We start from the raw sequence: 26,522 nt of genomic DNA on the forward strand, positions 1-26,522 counted from the left end.
TTTAGCAGTGAGCAGATAGTCTGGAGATGGTCATCATTTTTCTTTCTCAAAATACAAATTCACTTTGGATAAAGCCTCATTAATTTAAAAGACTATTATTGATCAAATCCCCATTTTTTTTTTTTGTGAACAATATAAATAGTGAAGTCTCTTACACCTGGGACTTGACCAGAGTCACCTATTAATCCTTTCTGCACAAAGGAAGGAAGGGAAGCAACAAAGCTAGGAGTCCAACACGTTGGTGCTATGTTGGTGTTACTTATATTCCAGGAAACAGGATCTTACATGAAATATTATTACCAGGGAAAACTAAGCTGTGTTGAGATTAAAGATTGTGTGCCATAGGGCAAAGCCTAATTTTGGGAGCCTGGATGATTCAAAGTCCCATTTGTTATGAGAACGACTGTGAGGACAGATCTGCAAAGGCGGAAAGCAGAACTGGGTGCTAGAAGCTAATTTTATCTGAGGCCCTGCTGGAGCCTGACATTCCCAGGAATGCTTTGGGTGAGCACCCATCAGAACAGGCTCTTTGGCTCCCAGTTCTTTCAGCTACCAGGGAGGGAGCCTCTGGTCTTTTCTTTCTTAGGTTTCTAAAATGTCCTTCATTAGCAAGTGCTAATTAGAGGACTTGCAGTCCCAAGCCTAATCACAAGGATTCCCTGAGTTAGCATGAAGCAAAATAGCAGGCCTCTCAGTGCAGAAAAAGAACTGGGAGAGAAGAGCTTGAGCCTGGGAGTGTTTTGCCACTCCAAGAGCAATGGGACCAGCATCATCTTGAGTGTAAAGTATATTTATCTTTTTCTCCTCCTATTCAGATCGGGATAAGTTTGTGCAAATGGCAAATTCAAGCCCTGCACAGCAGGCCCAGTCCAAGCCTCTTACATGGATTCAGAGATTGTCATGCTCAGAAAATCAGTTGTTCCTACCGAGGTTGCAGGACACCATAGGCGGCCTGCTGAGTGCGTCACTGGAGAACTTCAACTTGGAAACCAATAAGGAGACTGGCCCAGAAGGAATCAGAGACAGGTGGGTTTCCTCTGTCCTCTGAGCCCAAACTACCAGGTATTGGTGTGCTGGAGCCATCTACACCTAAAGCCAGTTGTTTAAAGAATGATAGATGCCTAAGGAAAAGTATATATTCACTGTCAATTAATTCCTTGGCTTAGTTGTGGGGTTATGCTTTTCTTATGGCTTAGTCTGAGCTAAATACTCTAGGACAAAATTTTACTCCCCTACCATGATGCTCATACCTTTTGGTAGAGAAAGAGGACAGAATTAAAAAAAAAAAAAACTACAGTAATTTTGGCCTTATCATAAGCTAGGTAGTGTTCTAGGAACTTGTACATATCAACTAATTTAACCTGTAGAACCATGTGGAATATTTTTATCATCCTTCTCATTTACAGGAGGGGAAACAGAGGGGCTAGCACTCAAACAAATACCGCTGGACCCAGAGAGCATATTTCTGATTTTGACACTATTCTACCTTCCCCATTGATGACATTTAAATTTTTATGTGAAAACAGTGAGCTGATACATGTAACTTTCCATTATAAAACAATGATCCATACATTTAAAAATAGCCTAGGACTTGGATGACACTTACATTACAAGTTATATAAATAGCCCAGATTCCCAGGCAGCACACGACTAACGAGGATTGCTGTAGGAGCTGTTTTGGGGGATGAGTTATACATCTGCTTCAGCATGAGTGTATGGATGATTCATTTGAACTGAAATTCATGTATATATGTATACATCTTGAAGTAATTCTTAGAAAATTATTGCCCAAATTCTATAGATGCAAATGTGCACTGCAAACATAATCAATAATGGGGAAGCAAAAACTGTTCTGTGTATCTATTGCTGTGTAACAAACCACCTCAAAATGCAGTGGTATAAAACAATCACCATTTTGTTATCCCATTTCATAATTTTCTAGGTTAGAAAATCAGGCAGAGCTGTATTGGAGAATTCTTCTGCTTCTTGTGGTATTGACCAGGATCATGACTGGACTGGTCTAGGGGGTCCAAGATGCATGCAAGGAAGTGCACGTGCACAGCTCTTGGTGTGAGTGGCTGGGATACATTGCTAACTGGGTCCCTCTCCCTTCTTATGCAGTCTCAAGCCTTCTCCATGTGGTGTCTCCAGCAAGATTCTACATGGCAGCTCAGGGCTTCAAGAGCCCAGGGAGAGGTTGCCATTCTTTATTAACTCTAGCCTGGAGTTAACATGGCATCTTTTCCACCATACTCTTGGTTAAACTAGTCCTAGGTCAGAATAGATTCGAAGAGAACAGAAATAAACTCTACCTCTTGATGTCAAAGGGTTTGTGGCCATGTTTTTCATCTGTCACTCAGACTAATTTTATAGCATTTTATTTTTTAAAAGGTAGAAGCAGCCATGATTGGCTCAAGGCCATTGTTAGTTTTCTGTCACTGCAACAAAATCCCTGAGACAATCAGCTTTAAGAGAGGAAAGTTTCTTTTGACTCACAGTAAGTTTTCAGTACATGATTAGTTGGCCTCATTGTCTTCAGGCCTGTGGCAAGGTAGCACATCATGGTAGGACTACATGCTGGAGGAATCTACTCTCCTCATGGTGGCTCAGAAGGAAAGAGGAAGTTGAAAGAGCTCAAGTCTCTATATTTCCCTTTAAGGCACAATGATCTAAGGATCTTCCACCAGGCTCTACCTCTTAAATGTTTCCCTACTTCCTAATAGTGCCATGGGTAACACCTTTAATATGTGGAACTTTGGAAAGTGCTTTTCCCAACCTAGCAGCCACATTGAACAATGTGTTAACAGCAAAGTAAGCTTCCTGGGGATGCTGGTGCTTCCAGTGACCTGTCAATCATCCCTCATGGTAGGGTTTTGCAGCATCATGTGGCAGTTGGCTTTTCCAGTAGGAAGCTGTATTGGAGTCCTTAGTAAACTCTAGATACTGCTGTAATGTATGTTTGTATCTGTCAGTTTATAAATGCAAAAAATTCTTCACTCTTAATAACTCACTAGTAATCTGAAGGGGAAAAGGGAAACCAAAGACTTGCATTTAAGTCCTAGGCCATCTGGAAGATCCCAAAGAAGCACAACCTAAGCCCATGACTTGGTGCAGGTGGGTTTTTATAGATGTGAGGCCAGGTGTGAGCAGAAGCGTGAGCTAGGGAAGGAAGAAAAGCCTGTACAGGATGGGGTCATCAAAGTAACGTTGAGGGCAACCAAGGCTCAGTTCCTCAGCAAAGTGTACTGAAGGTCTCCCTGAATTGCCAAAAAACAGAAGGGTGGATGCCTGTGTGCCTGCCCCCATTCCTCTCTGGTTGAAGGTCATCTGTGGGACTTGGCTCCCCCATACTTTTGGGTAAAGAGGGAGTGGGAGGATGAAGAGAAAGCTCCCAAGATGTGTAAGAAGTTCAAGGGCAGAAAGAGAACTGCATCTGAGGTAGGATTTTGTCAGCACGAACTGAGCCTGACCACTCATGGGCCTTCCATCCATCACAGCTATGGTCAAAGTCTGAGGTGGGCCAAGTGCTGTGACTGTGGCCATGGGTCACTGTCAATCTTGGTGACTGGAGGAGATGCTTAGTATTTCTGCTTACCGCAAAGATGACTCAGCTGGAGGTTCCCTTCAGAACACACTGTGGATCCATCCCAGCCTTAAGAGAGTTGGTGACCAATGCCTGTCCAGCTGTCTAGTTCTCTGTGATCCTGAGAAAGTTATTTAACATGCCCGTGCCATTCATCCAGTGGTACGAACAGTAAAGCCGTGCCCACAGGGTGGCTGCAGTAATTAAACTGTTATTAATGTTGAACGCGGGCTGAGTCCACAGCGAGGGTCCCAATGCTGGTATCCTTTCCGTGGTCTCTATGGGACATGATAGAAGCACATGAGGACAGAATGGATTAAACATTCAAGGCAGGCATAGGTAGCATTGTGGCTCCCTTGCAGGTGAGGACTGGGGAGGTTTGCATGGGAAAGGTGACATTAAGTCTTGTTTGACGAGTAGAATTTGGGCTGGGTGAGAGAGAAGGGAGAAACACCGTGGGGAAATATTCATTCATTTTGGTTGTGCCAGCCCTGGGCCAGGTGCCGAGCTTTCGGCCACCTATTGCCTGTCACTGCTTCTCCAAAGCCTTCCCAACTTCCCTTGCATAGGGATGGTACCTGCACACCACTGGGTCCATTTATGGAAACCCCCCTTTTCCCTTTCACCCCGACATTCACATGCTTTCATCCATCTCCCCGTCAATCACTCAAACTCAAGAACAGTGACATATCAAGTGCAGTCTGAGCTCTAAGGTCAGAATGTGAAGGCTTTCAGTAAATTTTTTTTTAAAGGTTTACATTAAAAAAAAAAAACCTTTATTTGTGGTAAAAATAGACAAACCATAAAAGATATCATCATGACCACTTTTTAAAGTCACAGTTTGCAATGACACTCAGTTCATTCACATTGCTGTACAATCATCACCACCCGTCATCCACCAGATCTTCATCTTCCCAAACTGAAACTCTGTCCCCATCCAACACTGACTCCCCATTCCTGGCTTGCCCAAGTCCGGGGCAACCAGCACTCTGCTTTCTGTCTGATTTTGGTTACTCTAAGTACCTTATAAACCAAACAGGCTTGTATAATATCTGTCCCTTTGTGGCTGGCAGTAAATGACTTTTAAAGTGGAGGGCAGCATGTGGGCCCAGATCACGAGAGCTATAGAAACCTGGGGGCACATAAGCCCTTTCTTTTCCTCAAAGGCCACCCTCAAAGGCCATTTCATTCTCATATCCTTATCAGCTGCTCCCAGACGGCTGGGATTTCTCCTTCCTTTGAACAAATGAGCACTCTGCTAACACCTCTCCCTAGGGCACTTGGTAGACTTGGAAGTCATCTAGACCCTGCATGCCTTACCAGCCCAGGCATGATCCTCAGTGTGTTCTCAATCAATTTGGGTTGAATTTGCTACAATGCACAACATAAGAGCAAAGACAGAATGAGGCTCATTCCGACCTTACCAAGAGCTGACTGTGCTGCCCTTTCCTCTCTACTACGTTCCTCTCCTCTGTCAATCCTGTTCTTCCTGTGAATACTGCCAATCAAGGCAGCATCCCTTGCTATGGTCCAACTGCCTAAGCTGTGGTGTGGCCTCTCTGGTGTTGGGGACAGTCTGCTCATGTGCTTGTCCATCCTGGAGACCCAATACTAACTTTTTTGCAAGGCCCTAGGCACCCGTAGCTTTGTGTCTATTCCTCTTGCTCTCTACTCTGCTTATCTCTGAATATAGCTTATCTCTTTGGAGAGCTTAACTTGGGGATAGGGCAGGGTCCCCTTGATTCAAGCATGCTCCTAGTGCTTAGAACATGCTTCGCTTACTAGAATTTCGTGTATATTGTCTATTTTTGGTTGTTGTAACAAAATAATGCAGGCTGGGTACCTAATTAAAAACAGAAGTTTAATCAGCTCAGTTTTGAAGGGTGAAAGTCCAAACAGCATGGCACTGGCTCTGGTTAGACCCCCTGCTGACTGCACTGTCTCATGGCAGATGGCATCATGGTGGGAGTGCATGTAAGAGGGAGACCTGAGGGTGGGACAAGAACCCAGAGAGAGGGGAGTGGCCAGTCTTGCTCTTTTATACCAACCCAGTCTCCAAGAACTACTTAATCTCTTCTGAGGTCAGTGTCTCATTAACTTAAGCAACTCCCATTAGACTCCACCTCATAAATATTCCACTAACTCCCAGCATCATACTGAAGACCAAGCATCCAGCACATGCACTCCTAGGGCACAAACCACATTTAAACCATTGCACTGCACATTCAGCTAAGGCCACTGAAAACGTGCACAAAAGTTTTCTGATCTCAATAAGTGCGATTGGGAGTGGAGCATCCATCTCAAACACCTGAAAAGATCAAGAAGTTACACCAATTTGTGTAGTCCTCAGGGAGGCACAGCCTATGTGGGGTACTAGAGCGTGACTGGCCCCACTAAGAGCCTTCAGCTAAAAGAAAAAGCCAACAATAGAACATCAGGACCCATCGAGTGTCATGCCTTATACTACTATATGGTTTTGGTGCCATCACAAACCTGGGAAATAGAAGATTACCCCTATTTTATGGTTGAAGAAATGGAGGCCTTTAACAGCTGCATATCCAACCCAAAGGTGGATAGTGGGATGTTCATGTGAGATCCAGGTGACTGCAGTTAACTCTTTGGGACAGAAAGACTCTACCACCATTCTTTTGGTGTAGCCTTGATAATCAGATTTGATAACATTCCTTCCTCTTTGGAGAATGTGTCTGGAACTGCTGGATGGTCAGGCAAAAGTCAGCCTTCTCCAGATCACTGTGCATATTAGAACTGCCTAAGAAGTTGCCTTATCTTACTTACATTGTCACCTTTCCCTGCAGCCCCTGCCCTGGCCAGGAGCAGCTGAACAGCACCTGTTTGATCCAAAAGCCAATGACCCGTGGCCCACTTTCTGGGCTGCCTTTTCAGACTGTGAACACAGGTATGGGCCAGGCCATGGTTTTGGTAAAGGAAACCTTACATACAATGTTTGATTTTGACCTTCTGCCACCACTGCAGTGTGTTTCCCAAATTTTGCAAACTGTTTACTTTTAAAATTATGCCAAAATCTATTTATGGTTGGGAAGAGCTCTCCCAATCAGCATTTGGCTTTGGCTGGGTATGTGGATCTGTAATGCATTAGCTGTGGTGAATTGGTTTCCAGCCCTTGGGTTCAGCAGAGGGAGTATCTACTATGGAGTGGTATGTTTAGAAAAATGCATCATCCATTTTAGTTATGCTGCTTCTTCAAGGCCCAGCATATCACTCAGTGTTCCCCAGAAAACATGTACAGGGAAGATAGCAGTTTCCTCCTGGCAAGCCCCCAGTTGAAGGCAAAGACAAAGAGACTTCATAACTAAGGAAAATATCTATATTTGATGAGCACCAAGCCTGAGGGCTGGATCTGGAATACCACCAAGCAATTCTCTAAATTGAGTGTCTGCCAGTTTCCATCATGTTTCCAGAGGGAGGAAGAGATGTGGAATGATGACAGTGGTGGGTCACCAGTGGGGAATTTTCCCAAGAGAATTGTGATAAGATTTGGAGAATCTAATCCCAGAACTCTGGGAGCAACTGTAGGGCTGTACTTTGGATTGCCTTTAAGGCCCAAACTGGGAAAGTACTCTAAAGTACCCAGACTGGGCTGGTAGCTCCTGTCGCCCTCTGACTGTTGGAAGCCTGTGTAAGTCAGCTTTCCATTACTGTAACAAATAACCCAAGTTAAAAAGAAAAAAAATTATTTGGTTCATGGTTTCAGACGTTTCAGTTCATGGTTGCTTGGCCCTGTTGCTTTGAGCTTGTGGTGGCCCATGGCAAGAAGACAGGGTAGAAGAGGCCTATTCACCTTACGGTGGCTAAGAAGCAAAGAAAGAGAGGGAAGAAGGAGCTAGGGTCCCAAATCCCTTCAAGGGCACACCACCAGTGACCTAACCTCTACCCGCTAGGACCTACCTTTTATAGATTCTCCCGCCTTCCAGTAGCACCACAAGCTAATGAGCAAGCCTTTAACGCATAGTTTTAGTTTTAGTTATCACTGCCAACAATTAAATTCCTGGTCCTCTTCCATCTTGTCCCAAGACCAAAAACTATCAAAAGTCAGACGGGAAAGAGGCACCACAGCCCAGTCTACCTGGCCTGTGCTCTTGCAGCCCAAGTTTGACCCAAATTGATCCAGTGAGGCTCATTGAAAGAAAGTCCTCAGTGACTGGTTCTGAGTTTTGCTAGGAAATTAAATGTGAGCTACCTTTGCTCTCAGTGTGTGCCTGTGTGTGTGTGTGTGTGTGTGTGTGTGTGTGTGTGTGTGTGTGTGAGAGAGAGAGAGAGAGAGAGAGAGAGAGAGAGAGAGAGAGAGAGAGATTGCTCTCTCCTTTTATATTGGGTTCCAAATAATTTTGGGGTAAAAGCACAATATGGTGTTTTGATTGCACTCCTAGGGTTCCAGAATAATAGAAGAAAGAGTGGCAGTGCTGAACCTGGTCGAGAAATCGTGCATGTGACCCTGAAGCGTGATCGCCATCGTGGTTTTGGTAAGAGGGCTCCCTCCAGGTGAGACCCACTCTCTTCTGTCTGGCCCAGAGTGCTGTGTGTGTGGTTTTTCCCTTTGGACTTTTCTACTCCCTTTTCTTTCCCCTCTTCTCCTAATTTGCCTTTTTTGGGTAGTCTCTTCTTCTTTTCCCTCCCTTGAAGTATCCCTAAGGAACAATGGGACTTTTGTATCAAAAATCTCCCTGTAGGCCCTGATACATTTTGGGGATGGGTCTAAGCACAAGGTAGGAAAATATTTCCCCCTAATACCATGTAACGACATTTCTCTAGCATAAGTGGATTCTTCGCGATAGGGAGGAATAGCCAGTCTTTCCTCTCATCATTGATCACATTTGAAGACCTTTAAAAACAAGATACTGAAACAGAGTCCTTGACTAAAAATCATCTCTTTCCTATCTCTGATTATATTCTGGAATAAAATCCAATACATACTGTGGGCTGCATTTCTAGCTTTAGTTGTGATTGCTAAAGGGAATAACTCTTCCCTGTGTATTGCACCCAGATCCAAATATTAGTTATGCCACCTGGTAGCTGTGTGAGCTCAAGCAAATAACTTAACCTCTCTGAGCTGTGAAGTCATTAAATATCATCTTATTAAATGCTATTTTGGATCATAGGTTTTGTCATTAATGAGGGTGAAGACAGAGGCCAATCTAACCCTGGCATTTTTATATCTTCTATTATTCCTGGAGGACCAGCAGAAAAAGCAAAAACAATTAAACCAGGTACATCTTCTTACTAAACTAACTGCCAGAGATGTTGTTTTAAGGAATCACCCTTTCTTATTTCCTTGATGGGTTATTGAGATGTTTTATTTTTTCCAGGAGGGCAGATATTAGCCTTGAATCACATTAGCCTGGAGGGCTTCACATTTAACATGGCTGTTAGAATGATTCAGAATTCTCCTGACAACATAGAATTAGTCATTTCTCAATCAAAAGGTATGTCTTCACCTACTTCCAGAAGCTGAAGAGACTTTTATTTTCAGGTGATCACTATTACCAGGGGCAACTTGGTAAGTTCTGAGTAGGTAGGTATTTTGTATTGCTTTCCTTGTGGAAATGGCTTGCATAGAGGCCATGTAGTGGCACAAATCAATAAGCTCTGCACTTTCAGGGGCAGAGTGGGTTCTGCCATTGCTTATCTTGCTGTAAGGGAGAAACCTGCTCTCTTTATTAGGCCTGGCTGAATACACCCACTATGTGCTTTTCTGCCCACTCTCCTTGCATGACATGGAGGATATTACTGTTGTCACTCAAGTCCTTATAGAAAGTGGCTGTTCCTGGATTCTGCATAGTTTGGGCTTAGCTATATCAATCACCTGAACAGCTGGGAAGGAGACTGCAACTGATCTGGAAGCTGAATTTGCATAGCAGCATGCTGTTCTCACTTGGTGGGTGTATGACAGATCAACCCAAAGAGTCAAGTTTTTGTTTTTTAAAGATTTTTTTCCTTCCTTTAGATAAGAAGGAGAGAGCAACTGATTAGATCAAGGAATGATATGATAATATTTATTTGGGGCAGGTTTAGGGGCTGGATGGAGCTAACAGGGAGGCTAACATCCTCCCCATCCTAGTTTCCTAGGACCATGGATGCTTTTCTGGTTGGGTCGTTTTGTAAGTTACGGACTGTTTACAAACTCAGGCTCATCTTTTGCTTCCTCATGCTCCCAGGGCATGGCACAATTTCCCCCTATGTACAGAAATGATTCATATCACACTGGACAGCATTGTCTAGGCCTACGTGCAGGCACCTCGTTTGCTGGGCCCTCTGAAAACCATGCACACTCTCTCACTCTTACACATGTGCCCATCATCGCAGATGGCTTTCCCAGGCATTGCAGCTGCCCAGTCCAGAAGCAATGGGATGTGGCGGGGTGGGGTGTGGTGATGCTGGTGCCTTGGTGGTGCAGCTTTCTCCCTGTGGCTGGAGCTGCCCCAGGGGCTAGCCTCAGCTCATGCATAAGGCTGGTCTCGGGCTCACTGTCTGCTGGTGTACTGATACTTCTTCCTAAGGCAGGTCAGCAAGCCTTGAATTTTCCTCTAGATTCTCTGCTGAAAGGGATATTTGATCCATCACTTTTCTGGTCAGAAAATTTAATGTGGATAGTCAAATCACAATTCAGTATAGTCCAAAGATGGCCTGTTGTGATAGGGCGGGTGTCAAAGTCTGCATCATCTTAGAATTCCAGACATGGGTTTCCCTGTTACACAGACTCTCCCCTTGGGCCTCAGTCACCTGTTGAGAACGTGGCCATTTGACACAGTTGGGGATCCTTCTACAACTGGACTATCACTGGAGGAAAAGGTTTCCATAGTGACCCTGGCTGCACCTCCCTGGGCACAGTCTTGACTGCTATGAATTTTTATCTAATTGAACATGTGTTGAGGTAGCCAGTTTAAATTGGAGATCACTAGCCAATAGGTAACATCCCATCATGAGCAGCCATCAGGGTCATAATAAGTTGAGTTTTAATTATCCACAGAAGGGCTCCTAGCTCATATTTCTATCAGAGAGGACCCAAGTTGCACAACTTGGCTTTTCAGTTCAGTCATAAGTCACATTCTCATTTCTCATGGAGGGTGTGGAAGAAAATGAACAGATGGTCACCATATTACCAAAAGGATGCAACAGTGGATTATGAATGAAATGTCCAGGAATATTTTGCATTTTGGAATGGTGTCCTGCCTCGTTACCTACTGAATGACTCAAAACCAAGTTCACTGGGGCTGAGGGGGTGGCCAAGTGGGACAGGAATGAAATGTCCAGGAATATTTTGCATTTTGGAATGGTGTCCTGCCTCGTTACCTACTTTGAATGACTCAAAACCAAGTTCACTGGGGCTGAGGGGGTGGCCAAGTGGCCTAGCGCTTGCCTAGCATGTGCAAGGCCCTGGGTTCAACTTCTAGCAACACACAATGCATGCCCATGTTCATTAAATGAAGTTCATTTAATATAGGAGTTTGGGCATTTCCCTGGGTGTTAATGAGTCTGTATCAAACTAGTGAATCTATCCATATATTTATATATTGAGATCTAAAGAAACTTAAACCATTATGCCTTCCTGCATGTTTGTTGAGTAGTTAATGTTAACATTAAATACATTGATTGTTTTTATATATATATGCTATATATGCATGTATATTAGAGTATATCTATATATATGCAATCTCTTTATATAATCTCTTAACATCAAAACCTTCCAACATTATTGGTATTGTCTCCATTTTACTTAATTTGTTTCATTTTACTTTTTTGGTACTGGGGATTAAACCCTGGGGTGCTTAACCATAATCCCCAGCCTTTTAAAAAATATTTTTATTTAAAGACAGGGTCTTGTGAAGTTGCTTAGTGCCTCACTAAGTTGCTGAAGCTGGCTTTGAACTTGTGATCCTCCTGACTTAGCCTCCAGAGTTGCTGGGGTTATAGGCATGTACCATTGCTCCTGGCTTATCTTCATTTTAGATAAAAGGAAATTGAGGTCCAGAAGTGGTAACTGCCTTGTCCAAGGTTTACAATTGATTCTCTGCCTCATGTTCTTTTCTCTGTTCTGTGCCAGGTCAAGGTTTATACTTGGGATAAACAGGAATGAGTGTTCTAGTTTTTACCCACAGGAACCCACAGTATGGTTATTACCAAATTCCCCCCCCAAAATGATGTTTGAATCACATGCTGATCACAGTGGGGTCTTGGGAGAGGCTGAGCAGTTCCCCATATCAGTCATGGGATTGGGGAGGAAGCTACTTATTTCTTTTGACTCTCTTTTCTCATGTTTGAACTGGGATGATATCTTCTCAGTGGCTTGTTGAGAGAATGGAAAGATCAGACTCTTCTCTTTCCCCTCTCACCCCATTTGGTGACAAGATCTTAACAAAGGCAAGTTGTCATTATTCACTTTCCTTGGGCCTATATTTTCATAGTTGGGTCACACAAGTGACCTTTTTATAGGTTTCCGAATCACATACAGAATCTTCCCTTTCTCTGTTCTAAATGCAACATCCTTTATAAGGTGCTAAATTCACATGGTTTCTTGCAACTGTTAAAGTTCTTTCTGTCACTGAAGAACAACTGGGTGCCCCATATAGAGATGATGCTGAGATGCCAGCCTTTTCAAGCTGCTGATTTCTTGTTGGCTTGCTTTTATAGGTGTCTGTGGAAATAACCCCTGTGAAGGGGTCTTCTCTACCAACATCCTGAGCAACCAGGGAAACCAGGGAAGTCTATCATCACATACACAGGACCAAGACAGAACTATTGGAGAGCTGAAAGTGGCTCAGCTACAGAGCTCAATGCCTCAGCTTTCCTCTCTGCCATTAAAGGTGATCATCCCCTTGCTTCTTTTTCTAGATTTAGAGGAAAGAGAATAGATTGTGGAGTCTAGCCCAGCTCGTGAGTCCTGTGCTCTCCAGGTACCATGTCAGGTAGTTAGTTGGAGGTTACTTAACCCCTTTGATCCTAAATGCCTGCACTGAGTATATGTTGAAAATTATGCTGAGTTCCTGACACAGTGTCTGGTGACAAGGTTCATTTTGGACATTAGAGTGTCCCTAATTACTAATTATCATTACTCATGGTAATAACAACACGAGCAAATTGATTGCTGCCAAGGGAAAAACATGGGTATCTCAATATCTTGGCTTCTAATTGGCTTTCAAGCTGGCAGCAAAGTGACTTTGGTCTTGACCACTATCCCATAAAATAGGTGCTCAGTAAATCTTATTGCATGGAGGAAGATCTTGAAGCCTGGTTTTGTCATATGAGTGACATGTTTCAGCCATCCTCTGGCTGCCTACTTGAACACTGGGTGGGAAAGTCCACCTTGGCCTCTCCAGACCCACATTTTGCCTTCTGCTCTGGGTCCCTTGCAACTAATGTGAACAGACCATGTCATCTTTCTCTTCGGTTGGTTCTGCCCACAAGCAGCCCTGGCAGGATCCTGCAGTTGGGGAACAGGTTAGGACAGGCTTGATACTCTCCCTGTGCTGACACAGGGTTGCTGTCACTACAACTGATGAGCACAGCTCCTATCAGGCAGTCTGGGCCCCAGAAGGACTCTCTAGGTTCTATTACCCACTTTCCTCTTGCCCCAGGCTCAGGGGTGGTAACAGCCTCCTCTGTTTCCTGTCCCTGGTGCTCGGCTTCTTCTTCTTAGTTTCTCTGAGCAGGTTTGCTTACAACTGCCATCTCTCCAGAAACTTAGGCAGTACCTGTGTCTTAGTCCATTTCCTGTTGCTTTATCAAAGTAACACAGACTAGGGAAATTATAAACAATACAAGTTTATTTGGTTCATGGTTCTGGAGACTGGAAAGCCCAAGACTGAGGGTCTGCATCTGGTAAGGGTCTTCTTGCTGAGTCACAATATGGGGGAAGGCACCACATGGTGAGACAGCAAATATGAACGTACTGAAGAAAGAGTGAGAGAAAAAAGGGAGACAAATTTTCTCTTTTTATAACTATTCACCCCCCACAATAATTTATCCATGAGGATTGTGCCATTATGACCTAATCACCCCTTAAGGTATTTCTATATTATAATGGCAATTAAATTTTAAGAGTTTGGGGCCTGGGGTTGTGGCTCAGTGATAGAGCACTTGCCTAACTTGTATGAGGCACTGGGTTCAATTCTCGGCACCACATAAAAATAAATAAATAAAATAAAGGTATTGTGTCCATCTACAAGTAAGAATATATTAAAAAAAAACATTTCAGGAGTTTTGGAGAGGACATTTAAACCATAGAATTTTGGGATAAAATAGGTGTTCAGTAAATCTTGTTGCATGATTGGATGAATGAACAAGTCTTACAGAGTTATTGTAACATACCAAGCAAAATGCCTCCTATATGGAACAATCATTTTTCTCTTTCCTGAAGCATTCAGCTATGGTCTACTGAGAATCCAACATGGCCACTATTGCTAGGAATGGTTAAATGACCTCCTCGTGAGGTCATTGGTATCATATGTGAGGCTTGGCTGGTATCATGAGTGAAGCTTTCAAAAAGTGCCTCGATACCTTCAGTTCTAGCAGGTATTGTACAATGAGGGGAAACAGGAAGGAGCTTACATTTATTGAGTCCTTGCCATGTATTGCACATATTTGTAGTCAGTTATAGGAGGTGATCTCACCCAACTATTATTTTTTAAGCTGATTGTATTTATCCTTTTTAATTAATTAATTAATTTTAATTAATTAATTAATTTTGCAGTAGAATACATTTTGACACATTGTGCACAAATGGAGCACAACTTCTCATTCCTCTGGCTGTATATGGTGCAGAGTCACTCCAGGGATGTAATCATGCATGTATACAGGGTAATCATGTCTGTCTTATTCTACTATGTTTCCCACAGCCCCACCCCTCTCCTCACTCCCTTCTACACAAAGGAAAGTTCCTTCATTCTTCCCTATCTCCCCACCCCGCTATGGATCAGCATTTGCTTATCAGAGAAAACATTTGGCTTTTGTTTTTTTGGGGATTGGCTTACTTCACTTAGCATGATATTCTCTAGTTCCATCCATTTATCTGCAAATGCCATAATTTTATTCTTATGTATGGCTGAGAGAATTCCATTGTGTGTATGTACCACATTTTCTTTATCTAATCATCTGTCGAAGGGCATCTAGGTTGTTTCCATAGTTTAGCTATTGTAAATTGAGCTGCTAGAAACATTGATGTGGCAATGCCATTGAAGTATGCTGATTTTTAAGTCCTTGTCACCAGTAGTTCTATGGAATGGGAAATGGAAGCTGGAGAATCTGAGAGACTTGGCTAAAGTCACATGGGGAGGAACTGAGAGTGCTGTAGATGAGTCCCTGTTTCCAGGCTGGAAGCTCATGCTCTTTCTGGATATGATGCTGCCTATTCCTGGCAACTGGTGATAGATAAGAGGAACCTTCTGCATAGACACAGCAGGTGCCTCATGCCTTGTTTTCTTCTGTTTCTTTGTTTGGGACAGGGCTCTTCTTGTCCTCCATCACCTTCAGAAACCAATACTGATAGAATCTACTTTGTGGAGCTGGTTAAAGAAGATGGAACACTTGGATTCAGCGTGACTGTAAGAGATGTTAGGAGGGTTTGGAGTACAGTTAAAAAGGGCTCCCTATGGAGCCTTGGTGGGGCTTGGTTCATCTACTTCCCATATGCCAATGGTGAGTGATACAGGCCAATGGTGAGTGGTGAAATCCACAGACATCCTGAGCAGGATCACAGTAAAGCCTTGATCTCCATCCTCCAAGGGCCAGACTGACATTTTGCATTTGACTTCTGAGCTCTAGCAGAACCTTATAGGAGATGACCCATAATTTTGATCACCCAAGGGACTGGGAATAGTGCACACAAAGGTGAAAAAAACTCACAGGTCAGGGATCGGAAGGTACTGCTATTGTTACTGAGCACTGAAAATAACTCATTACCTTGAGTTATTTACCTTGGTCTCATTACCTGTAGACCTTGGAATGGGTCTGGATTTGAGCAATGCCATTGTTGATTTTAATTGTTGACTGAATATGGAATGAGATTTTCCAGCAGGTAAAGAAATGTCATATTCCAAAAGAAACCAAAAGATAGGTGAATAGAGTAGGCATTCTTTACTTTCCTACATGGTAATTCTGAACACCCAAGATCCCTGGATTGCTGAACCATCAACCTGCAAGAAACTTGTCAGTAGATAATTTTAAGGAAACAAGTAAAACATCAAGAAATAAGGCTCATGAATTCATAGGGAGTGAGCAGGCTGCTACCAAATATGGTCAATTTATTCTTGGTTTGGGGTAGTACTTTTATCAGACACAAAACATAGCTATTTCACATCTGAAAAACTTGCTAAATTATAGATTATTCATCTACACACACACACACACACACACACACATCAATACTAAGAAGAGGTTGGTGATTTCTTTTGGCTGATGAAGAAAGTTTGATTTTCTTTGGAGAAACTTAATTGCAAAAATAATTATTGAAATGTCTCATTCAAATCTGAAGAGCCATTAAACAAATGAAAAACAGTCAAATCCATGAGAAGTCACAGGAATACAAATTAAATTAAAATGAAACTTTGCAACTTTCAACTTGTCTAAATATAGCTGATGGGATGTAGAAAAAGGGGACTGTCTTACAAAGCTGGTAGAATATGGATAATTATATGCACATTCACATTGGGATGCAATCTGGCAGCATCTCTGTAATGAAAAATGCACATATCCTTGAGCCCATAGAAATAGAAATCAGAATTCCACTAAGTAAGACCGTATACGTGAAGATGTTGAATACAGTATTGCTTACGCTGACAAAAACTCTGGGGAAAAATGACTAGAGATCAATTGAGGAAAGGCTGCCTGTGCTTAAAATAAATGAATCAGTGCTAGCTCCAGCTACATGGGAAGACTTCCATAAGGTCCCTATTCAGCAAGAAGTCAAGATGTAGAGAAATGTTTCATATGAGCTCCCTTTTTGTGTAATATGTAACCTAGATGAGTGTACATTTGTCTATATTTATTAGTAAGAAACTAAGGCCACCAAATAGTAGTCTGAAATGAAGCAGAAGTCACTGTTTGACTAGGAAGAGAGAACTTCATCACCCTCATGCAAGTTCAGTAAGTCTTTCTAAAGGAACTGAAGGGGCTCTATAGAGGGGAAAAAAAGGCAGAAGTCCACCAAGCGAGGTGAGATTGGGAGAGACTGTGGCTGGCTCATAAGGTGGGTTGGGAGTCCCTTCATTCCTACATTTTAAAAAATTGGTTCTTTTTAGTTATATATGACAGTAGAGTCTACTACTACTACTTTGACATATTTATAGAAACATGGAGTGCATCTTATTCTAATTAAGATCCCACTCAGCTCCTTCTTGCTAGTTGGTTGCCTTAAGATTTTGCATGAGCAATGTTGGAAGCCTAATTTCAAAGGAGTCTTGACTTAATTTCAATTAAATTCCACCAGATCTTAGAGTTGGGCAGCTTTCTGTTACTATAGTAAATACCTGAGATAATCAACTAACAAAAAGAAATGGTTTGTTTTAGCTCACAGTTTTAAAGATTTCAATCCATGACCGATTTTCCCTTTTCTTTTGGGCTAGCACATAGTGGAGCAAAACCTCTTAACTCATGGCTGGGAAGTGAAAGAGAGAAGAAAACAATAGAATTTTACAATCCCCTCTGAGGACATACTCGTCCAAACCTAAAGACCTCTAATTCGGCCCACCTTTCAAAGTTTCAACCATCTTCCAACAGTGCCACACTGGGTGACAATTCAGTCCAAGCAGGGTCGTTTAGCTGACAGGCTCAGGTGTCCATCTTGAAGCTTAGTCAGACTTTTCTTTAATCTTTTCTATATGATTATATGAACACAAAGAAAAGTACAGAAGGATATATAGAAATATTCCCAGTTATTGCCAGCTATTAGTATGTTTTCTGTAGTGGGGTTGGGAGGCACTAAAAAACTAAGAAAATATACAATCTCATTGACAAAAATTCTGTCTCATATGTCTGCAAGCATTAAGTAAATCAGAAGGGAAAGTAAGAGATCTTGATAATTGGACCTATAGAATGTTCATAATTTATTGTTTAAAAAAGTTACAGAATATGGAGTAGTTTCATTCTATATTTATATCTACAAACACACAACCACACAGGATGTGCCAGACATAAATCTGCAGGCAAATCCACCTATGTTGGTTATTACCTGAAGAGATACTGTGTATCCACATGACTAGTTGCGAAGCACCTCCCATGTGTGGATGCTGAGCTGGGCTGAGGTTGGCTTCCTCACTCTGCTCTTATTGTTCTATTCCAGGCAAACACCTGACCTTATTGCTCAGTGGAGAATATAGGCTACATGGGTGAATATAGAAGAGAACATTGAAAGGAGATGAGGCAATGATAGATGGTGGGGCACAAAGGGGCTTCCTTCATTAGGGAGATAGGGGAGGACCCCCAAGAGGGGCAGATAGGGGATGAGTTCTTCCTTGTTTTTCAGGGTGGTATTAACACAAGTGTGCTCTATGGAGGAATCTACGTGAAATCCATTATTCCTGGAGGTCCAGCTGCCAAGGAAGGACAGATCCTTCAGGGTGAGGGATGGAGTCGTGCTGGGAGCTCTGTGGTCTGGGCCAGGGAGGGTCAGCCTCAGGCTCACCCCACTCCTGCTCTGGAAATTCCTGCAGACCATTGTCTCTCTAGGGTTCAATTTTCTTACCTGCAAAGGAGAGGATTTCACTTTCCTTACCCCAAGTGATAGGCTAGCAGCGGGTGGGGGGGGGGTTAATGTTTGTAGTGACACATTGGGAAGCATGAGGTGATATAAAATAGGAGATTTAAAAGACTCATTGCTGGCCTTCACAGGAGAGAGTACCACTTCTCTGAGAGAACAGAGCTATCATTGGTGACTCCACTTTAGTATGGGAAAACAGTGAATATTCTCTCCTGGTCTGCAGGAATTTCCAGAGCAGGAGTCATGTGAAGACTGTGAAGACAGTGTGGGCATTTGCATCCCTCCTAAGACACTTTAATACTTGGGGGTACTTAGTGAGTCTTCTCTCTGCCCTGCCTCAGGTCTCATTGCTCTGAAGGAAGGGAGTTGTTTTTATTATGTTTCCAATCTGCCAGAGTTGAGATAAAAAGGCATTTAAGATCTTAGTTATCTCCATTTCCCCTTGAATTTCAGTGTCTCCAACATTGACCATGTCTCCCTGACTTTTCTGAAAACTAAAAAAAAAAAAAAAAAAAGTTTCTGGGGATATAAATATTATCCCTGAGTAACTTTAAAATACTTTCAAAAATGGTTTCACAGGAAAACAGGAGAAAGGTTAAGGTTGAACAGAGCTGGCTTAAACATCCTGTGAGCCAATAATAGAAAGGCTTTCATATCATTGATCTGTTACATCCCTCAGAAGGAGGGGTGAGGTATTCAGAGAGGCGGCTGATTCTCAGGCCGAGGCAGGATTCATGCTGACTCCATGGCAGCTCTGTGCTGTCCCACTTCTTGAAGCTGCATAGAGGATTCAGGGCAGGGGCCTTGCGGAAGGGTCCTTTCTGCATCCCCAGAGGTCCAGGACATGACATGTGTCCCTTTCCCAGGTGACCGACTCCTGCAGGTGGATGGAGTAAGCCTGTGTGGCCTCACCCACAAGCAGGCTGTACAATACCTCAAGGGTCCTGGGCAGGTGAGTGTACCCTTGCCAGGGGTTTTCCTTTACTTCTGGAGCTTTTCTGGACAACATGAGAAGCTGCAGTTTCCTCTGGGTGTGAGAGAGGCAGCCAGGGGGTTAGCAAGAGACTTTTTTCCTTGTCAACTTTTTTCTTTTTACTTCTTTCTCTTATCATCACTTTTCGCTGAGGATGTTGAAACTCAGGAGATAGCAGACAGATGTTTCCAAGCAGAAAAACTCATCCACTGTAAATAGCTTGAAGAGATTATGGTTCCTTGTCTAGATTTAGAAATCAGATGGTGAACAGAGTCAGTGGGGTGAAGCAGTTTCTCCAGCCTGGCTCTGGCTCAGTCCCCCATGCCTGCTCCAACCCTGTTGACCAGTGAGTGCATCCACCTACTCTCAGGCCTCCTCTCTTCCCTGCCTTTGCCCATGATGATCCCAGCCTCCTGGTTTATGCCCTTCCCCATCATCCTGTTTCTATCCACTAGGATCTGGGCTGGGCTGTCCTGGGATTCTTGTCTCCACAATGCTAAAGAAATTCTGAATGCCAAGAGCAGGAAGTATTCATCTGTAAACTCCTTACCCCTATTGTTCCCAGGCAGTGTCTCCATGTTCCCATGCTATGATTTGTCCTATGCTGAGTCTTTCATTGCTATCCTGTCCTGAGCCACAGAGCTACCTTTTTTGGTAACTGATACAGAAAGGATTCTTGGGAGCCTTTACAGAAAGCTGCTAGGTGGAGCTCTGCTTTCTTTTAGCTTCCTTTCCCAAACCAATCATCTGGTTCATGGTCAAATTTACTTGTCTTGGTGACCTTGGCTGACAGATCTTGAAAACAGTTATCATTTATTAGCAACCTCTGTTCTTTAGACTTTTGCTAATGAACATGGTTAGAGAGGGCATTTGGCTGACTTGCTGGCAACAAGGTAACAGGTAACAAAGGTATATAGTGCTGTGGGGGAAAAGGATGGGAAATCAAACCAGAAGGAAAGCGGGAGGGAATATTGGCATAGGCCCAGATGCCATCTGATGTGTTTGAGTTTTAGGTGATGGGAGACACTGGAGACATTTTTTTTGTGAGTAGGGGTTCTCGGATTGAACTCAGGGGCACTCAACCACTGAGCCACATCTCCAGCCCCTTTTTGTATTTTATTTAGAGACAGAGTCTCACTGAGTTCCTTAGCACCTTGCTATTGCCAAGACTGGCTTTGAACTTGCAATCCTCCTGTCCCAGCCTCCACAGCTGCTCCAGGAGTGTGCCACCGTACTTGGCTTGGAGACTTTTATTCTAGAGTGTTCCATGTTCAGTTCAGTTTGTCTTATAACAATCTACCAGTAGCCATGATGGGGGTGGACCAAAAGGAGTGAAGATAGGGTCCAGTAAGTCAAGTTAGTGGGAGCTTGCCTCAGTCTAGCTGGGCATTAGCAGTGGAGAAGGAATGGAGGAGGAGCAGTGGAGACATTGTTTGCACAAGCCTTAAATCCAGATAGGTCTTTGGAGGCAGAAGAGAGAAAGCAGTACCACACTAAGTGTAGCCCCTGCGAGGTTAATGGAGAGATGGCTGCATGTTATGAGAGCCAAGCAAAGGGGAGGAATATTTGAGAAAGGACAAGCAGGGCACAGAGAGGATGAGTAAGTGAAGGAAGATGAGTATGGCACCGAAAATGCTGACAGGGAGGTACATGTGTTATTTCCAGGTGCATGAATCTAATCAGCACTTGGAAATAGAGGTCTGGATACTACAAAGAGGCTAGATTGAAGACTTTGATTTGAGATTCAAATGAAACAGCTCATTGGGAATATCAGAAAATTAAAAAAAATTTTTTTTTCATTGAAGGGAGTGCCTCCTGGTTGCCATTTGAAGTACAAATTGAGTTTGTCCACCCATCCTTCTAGGTTGTAAGACTGGTGTTAGAGAGAAGAGGCCCCAGGACTGCGCAGCAGTGTCCTTCTGCTAATGACAGGATGGGAGATGAACATGCGGCTGTTTCCTTGGTAACAGCCCTGCCTGGCAGGCCTGTGAGCTGTGTCTCGGTGACAGATGGTAAGAGGAAAGAGAATCGAGTGTTACTATTGTCATGTCATCACGTACTGCTTTTGAATTGTCGAGTCAAAAGGGAAAGATAGGAAGACTTCCTCTGGATTCTGAAAAAAAAAAAAAAAAAAAACCCGCCAGGAATGCAGATCATGATCATTGGCAGAGCTGATGGGACATGTTTCTAGAAAACAAATGTATTGTTCCAAAATGATTACCAGGCATAATTCTGCTCCCAAGCCTTCCTCAGTTTTCTGATCAGCTGTCTGAATATTAATGTTTAAGTATTTATGGATGAAATTGCAATGGAAGGGTCATGTGTTTTCAAAGACATGCATTCCAGCTAAGGCATTTGTAACAGAGTTATCTGAGGACTGATGAGGCAGGTTGGGAGATGAGGGTGTTCAGGAAACTAGCCTTATTAGAAACATCATTTTGAAAAGCAAATCCATGATCAGTATAGAAGGGCATAATTGCCCATCTTCTGATGGATTGCCTCTTTCCATGTCTCTTGTGATTTTGTTTCCTGCTAGATTGAAAATGTTTATTTTCCTATGATGTCATGATTTAGAGTTAGCCGTATCCCAGGCCTTGCATAGAGATCTTGGACATACCTGCAGAAGGTGTGAGACAGACTGGATGTAGGTAGTCATAGGGTTGAGTAATGTGGTGGCTGCAGGATGAACACTTATCCTGAAACAAAGTATTTCCTCTTTTCTTATTCTTTCGCATACCTCAATGGAGACCTTTGAAAAACTGACTACACACTGAGCCAAGGAGGCTCAAATAGTGTTAGTAAAATCTGCTGTGTCACATGTCTCCGCTCTATGGCTTCAGCCACTTGCATTCTTGCCCCAACTGACGTTTACAAGTTGAGGCTCTGTCCTTTTGTTCATTGATGTCAGCTCAGTTGGTGAAGGTTGACAGGAGGAAGCCCAGGGACTTCTTTTGCTGCCATACTCCCTAGATGTCCAGGGTTGTGTCTATCTTTGGTGTTCAGGAATGACTGTTTTGTCATATGGTCAGTCCATTCAACCAAATACAAGTGCAACTAAAACATCCTCAGAGTTGACCATAATTGTCCCCATGACCTAATTACACAAAATTTAGTATTGAGCATACTAAAAACACAAGTAGGGTTACAAAGGAATAATGTTTATTTGATTCAAATACAAATTATATCATTATATTTATTTGTTGGTTATCTATAATTGCATTGTCCATTTAATGGCACTGTCCAATATGCTAACCACTTGCCATTGTGGCTATTGAGCCACTGGTTTTGAAGACTTCGTTCATAAGAAGAATGCAAAATATCTCATTAATATTTTTTCATATTGATTATATGTTGAAATGATAATATTTTAGATGTGCAGATGGTGCCTAACTTTTGATGGCTTCACTTACAATTTTTCAACTTTACTCTGGTGCAAAAGCAGCATTCAGTAGAAATTATACCCTCAGCTTTGAAGTTTGACCTTTTCTGGGGTTGGTCATGCAAGATATGCAGACGATCATCTCTGGAGATGGTAGACAGCTGCCATGCTCGGGAGGAGAAACAATGGATGTTCTGCTGAGTGATGTGCTGTTCAGCTAGGATGCACTGTAGGTTACATTTGATATTTTCAGTTTGTAAGGGGTTTATCAGGATGTAATCCTATCATAAATTGAGGATCATTTGTATTGAGTTGAATAAAATATATGATTAAGATTTTAATTATATCTGTTTCCTTTTACATGTTTTTGGAACCAGGGATTGAACCCAGGGGTGCTTAACCACTGAGCCATATATCCAGACATTTTTTTGTTTTATTTTGAGACAGGGTCTCTTTAAATTGCTTAAGGCCTTGCTGAATTGCTGAGGCTGAATTTGAACTTGAAATCCTGCCTCAGCCTCCTGAGCCACTGAGATTACAGGTGTGCACCGCCGCCCCTGCTTACTTTTTTCTTAATGTACGTATTTGAAAGCTTTGAAATGACACTATGGTTTATATTTGAGCTCATATTACATCTCTATTGGGCAGCACTGGTCTATAATAGGTATAATAGACTCTATCATGAAAATTAGCATGTGAAATCTTTTCATGCAAGTCAGAAATAATTCAGTACCTTGCCAATTTGCATTTTGAAGCTTATCAGTTGTAACCTACTGAAAGATTTATTTCTATCAATGTTTCAAATGCAGGTCTTAAGTTTGAAGTCAAACTGAAAAAGAATATCAATGGTTTGGGATTCAGTTTTGTGCAGATGGAGAGAGAAAACTGCAGCCACCTCAAGAATGATCTCGTGAGGATCAAGCGGCTCTTTCCAGGGCAACCAGCTGAGGAACATGGGGCCATCGCAGTTGGTGACATTATCTTGGCAGTCAATGGAAGGCCCACAGAAGGCCTTCTCTTCCAGGTGCTGGGCCCTTGAGGACCACAGTTATGTGTGCAGGCTGACATCAGCCACCCCTGCAGGGAGTACTCAGGCTCTTGAAATTCACACCTAGAGCCTGGACTCATCACACAGAAAGCGTCCCCACATTTAATTTTCTGTCTCAGTTTCTAAATCTCTGACCTTAAGGAAGCCTTGCTTCTCATTAGGTTCATCGGTGAAACTGAACATGAAATTCTGGAGCCGTGTGTGAGACTGGAGGGACTAGAGTAGGTCCCTTTCTGCTCTCTTCCCCTGAATTTATAGTTTTTGACTATATAATATAACACTGATTATCCTGCCTGTGATAAAATGGAATGAGAGAGAGAGAGAGAGAGAGAGAGAGAGAGAGAGAGAGAGAGAGAGAGAGAGAGAGAGAATGAGACAGAAAAGAGGATTTTTCTTAATTCCCATAGCATAAATCTCAGTCAAATCTTGTCTAAGTTAATCAGGGTCCTGCAAGGAACTGAGAAAATGGAGTCATTTGTGGAGAATTTAATAATGTGTGGGCAGGTTGTTGGGAAGTTGGGGGAGAGTGTAGCAGACTGGGGACTAGGGCTCGTCATAGTGGGGTACATTTCCCACTCTCCTAAGCCCAAAGGGGATGGGGAAGGAGCAATTACCTAAGCCCAGAAACTTCCAGAGTGGGTGAAGAGGACTCACTGGCACAACGTTAGCGGAGGGAAGGAACCATCTTGTGGCAACCCCATGGAGAGGAAGTTAAGGACCAACATTGACCTCCCTCTCCTCCCTGTCCCTAGTCTCTGCCTATGCTCCTTTGGTTGAGTCCAACAGGGAGCCTCATGCAGCCCACACAAGTGGGTTCCAGGAGCCCAGAGTATGAAGGTAGAAAGTGGAGATCAGCTCTGGGAAGGGCCAGGAAGGGTGTGGAGTCTGCAGAACAGGCTTAGGTGGGGAGGTCTCACCTTCATTCATCCATCCTCTGACTGAAACCTGTACTCTGAGAGAGACTGAAGACATGGGGGAGAGGAGTTCATATAGTCTCAGAGATCAGGTGGAAATGGGACAGCTCAGGAAACAAAAACGACTACAGAGAATAAAGGGCATATCTGGGCACAGTGGCACAAGTCTTTACTCCCAGGAACTTGGGAGACTGAGGCAGGAGGATTGCAAATTCAAGGCTGGCCTCAGTAGTGCCTCTGGGTTCATTCCCTAGTACAAATAAAATAAAATAAAATAAAATAAAATAAAATAAAATAAAATAAAATAAAAAAGAGTTGTGAGAGTTGAAAGCCCTTGCTGTTGTGCTGTTTCAACTTCTCCAGGGAAGAAGCGCATCCTGTGGAAGTCCTAGGTGGCTGAAGTGGGAGGCTGTGGAACATCTGGATCATTAGTTCTTAAGCAGAAATGCATTTGTCTCTCAGGGGATATTTGGCCTCGCACAGAGATGTTTATAATTATCACAAGTGACAGGTGGTGCTGGCATCCTGTGAATAGAAACCAGAGATGCTGCTAAACATCATTCAATATATAGGACACGTGTCTCAGCAAAGAATGACCCACTTGACTCCCCAGCACTGCAAACCCCCTCCCAAATAAAACCCTCCAGAATTATTCAGCCTAAAATGCTAATAGTACTAGGAGACTGACAAATCCTAGCCTCGATAGGAAATAGGGGCTATTAACATCCTTGTGTCATGGGCAGGGTGTAGGTGGCTTAGAGCATAGGTCCAGCATGGTGGGAGCTTAGGCTGTGGGTGGAGAGGGGAGAAAGAATATGGAGAATTAGCTGGGGAGAGAGGCAGTGGCAGAGGAGAACAGTGTGCTCTGTGTTTGGGACAAGCCAGGGAGGTGGTACAGTAGCAGGAAAACTTGGCCATTTCTGCACTTGGGGAAGACTGCTTGGGCCATTCAGAGGAAGGGAGGTGGGAGACGCTGGAGAAGGCAGGGATCAAAGTGGGCCACTGCAGTATCCCAGGTGAGAGGGTCTCAGGGTCCCAGCAAGCCATGGCAGGAAGCTTAGAGCCAGTGTCATGCTCTGGAAGTCTAGGTAGTGGGGCTAGTCCCAGCCTAACCTCTGTTCATTGCCCTTGTGGGCCCCACAGCCACTGTCCTTGTCTTCTTGCCCTTTGAGATGTCAGGCCCACAGTGGTGTTCTTCAAACTTCTCTGGAGCCATGAAACAGATCAAGGTCGGGGAAGCGGCAGCCCTCCAGTCATAGTGGGGAATAGAGAGGAGAAGCTCCCTAGAGATTCCAGCCCCAAATCTGACTGTGACTCTGGGTTTCTCATAGGAGGTGCTCCATTTACTGCGAGGGGCACCACAGGAAGTCACACTCCTCCTTTGCCGACCCCCTCCAGGTGTGCTGCCTGAGATGGAGCAGGGATGGCAGGTAAGATGCTGTGGACTCTACTCTCTTTACCTGGCTCCCAAAGTTACTTGGTCAGAAAGTCTTTTGCCTGTATGGTGGTCCTAAGAAGCACACTGCTACTTGTAAGAGGATTCACCACCACCTCCTTCCACTGGGGGAAGAAAATAAGTAGCTCACAAGCATCAGTGAGTCTCCTTCCTCCTTCTGCTTCTGCTTCTCACCATGCTGAGGTCTTCTTGTACATGTTTATACATTTAGACTTTGGCCGGGAACCTCCTAAGGACAAGCTTTTTGGTAGACTGATCATCAGAGAATGGAAGAAGAAACAAAGAGAATACACATAAATAAGGAATTAAGTGGAAAACAGGATGTATGCCTGCCCTCCTAAAGCAGGAAAGCAGGAGGTTCTCCTAAGGCATGTGTGATCTAGTACAAAGAAAAGAGCCAAAGGAATCAGGGAAAGTCAAAATTTTTACCTTGATGCTTAT

The 26,522-nt window shown here is 43.4% G+C and overlaps 1 protein-coding gene across 13 annotated transcripts in view; it reads left to right on the forward strand.

Annotated features, from left to right (window-relative positions):
• The window catches only part of Frmpd2 (FERM and PDZ domain containing 2), a 131,320-nt gene that overhangs the window by 90,670 nt on the left and 14,128 nt on the right, over positions 1-26,522 (forward strand). For 12 of the 13 annotated variants that reach the window (XR_013436276.1, XM_078042662.1, XM_021735782.3 and 9 more), the window contains 12 exons: positions 816-1,026; positions 6,400-6,500; positions 7,993-8,085; positions 8,722-8,829; positions 8,929-9,045; positions 12,251-12,423; positions 15,061-15,159; positions 18,078-18,171; positions 19,178-19,263; positions 21,149-21,296; positions 23,473-23,687; positions 25,957-26,055. Coding sequence is in view for 12 of the 13 variants with exons in the window: in XM_078042662.1 (XP_077898788.1) it covers positions 816-1,026; positions 6,400-6,500; positions 7,993-8,085; positions 8,722-8,829; positions 8,929-9,045; positions 12,251-12,423; positions 15,061-15,159; positions 18,078-18,171; positions 19,178-19,263; positions 21,149-21,296; positions 23,473-23,687; positions 25,957-26,055 (1,544 nt within the window). In the remaining variant the exon portion in view is untranslated. The remainder of the gene's footprint in view (positions 1-815; positions 1,027-6,399; positions 6,501-7,992; positions 8,086-8,721; positions 8,830-8,928; positions 9,046-12,250; positions 12,424-15,060; positions 15,160-18,077; positions 18,172-19,177; positions 19,264-21,148; positions 21,297-23,472; positions 23,688-25,956; positions 26,056-26,522) is intronic. The other variant, XM_078042669.1, reaches the window with a different exon arrangement.

The sequence above is a fragment of the Ictidomys tridecemlineatus genome, chromosome 1, assembly GCF_052094955.1.
Source record: "Ictidomys tridecemlineatus isolate mIctTri1 chromosome 1, mIctTri1.hap1, whole genome shotgun sequence".
In the NCBI taxonomy this organism is placed as follows: Eukaryota; Metazoa; Chordata; class Mammalia; order Rodentia; family Sciuridae; genus Ictidomys; species Ictidomys tridecemlineatus.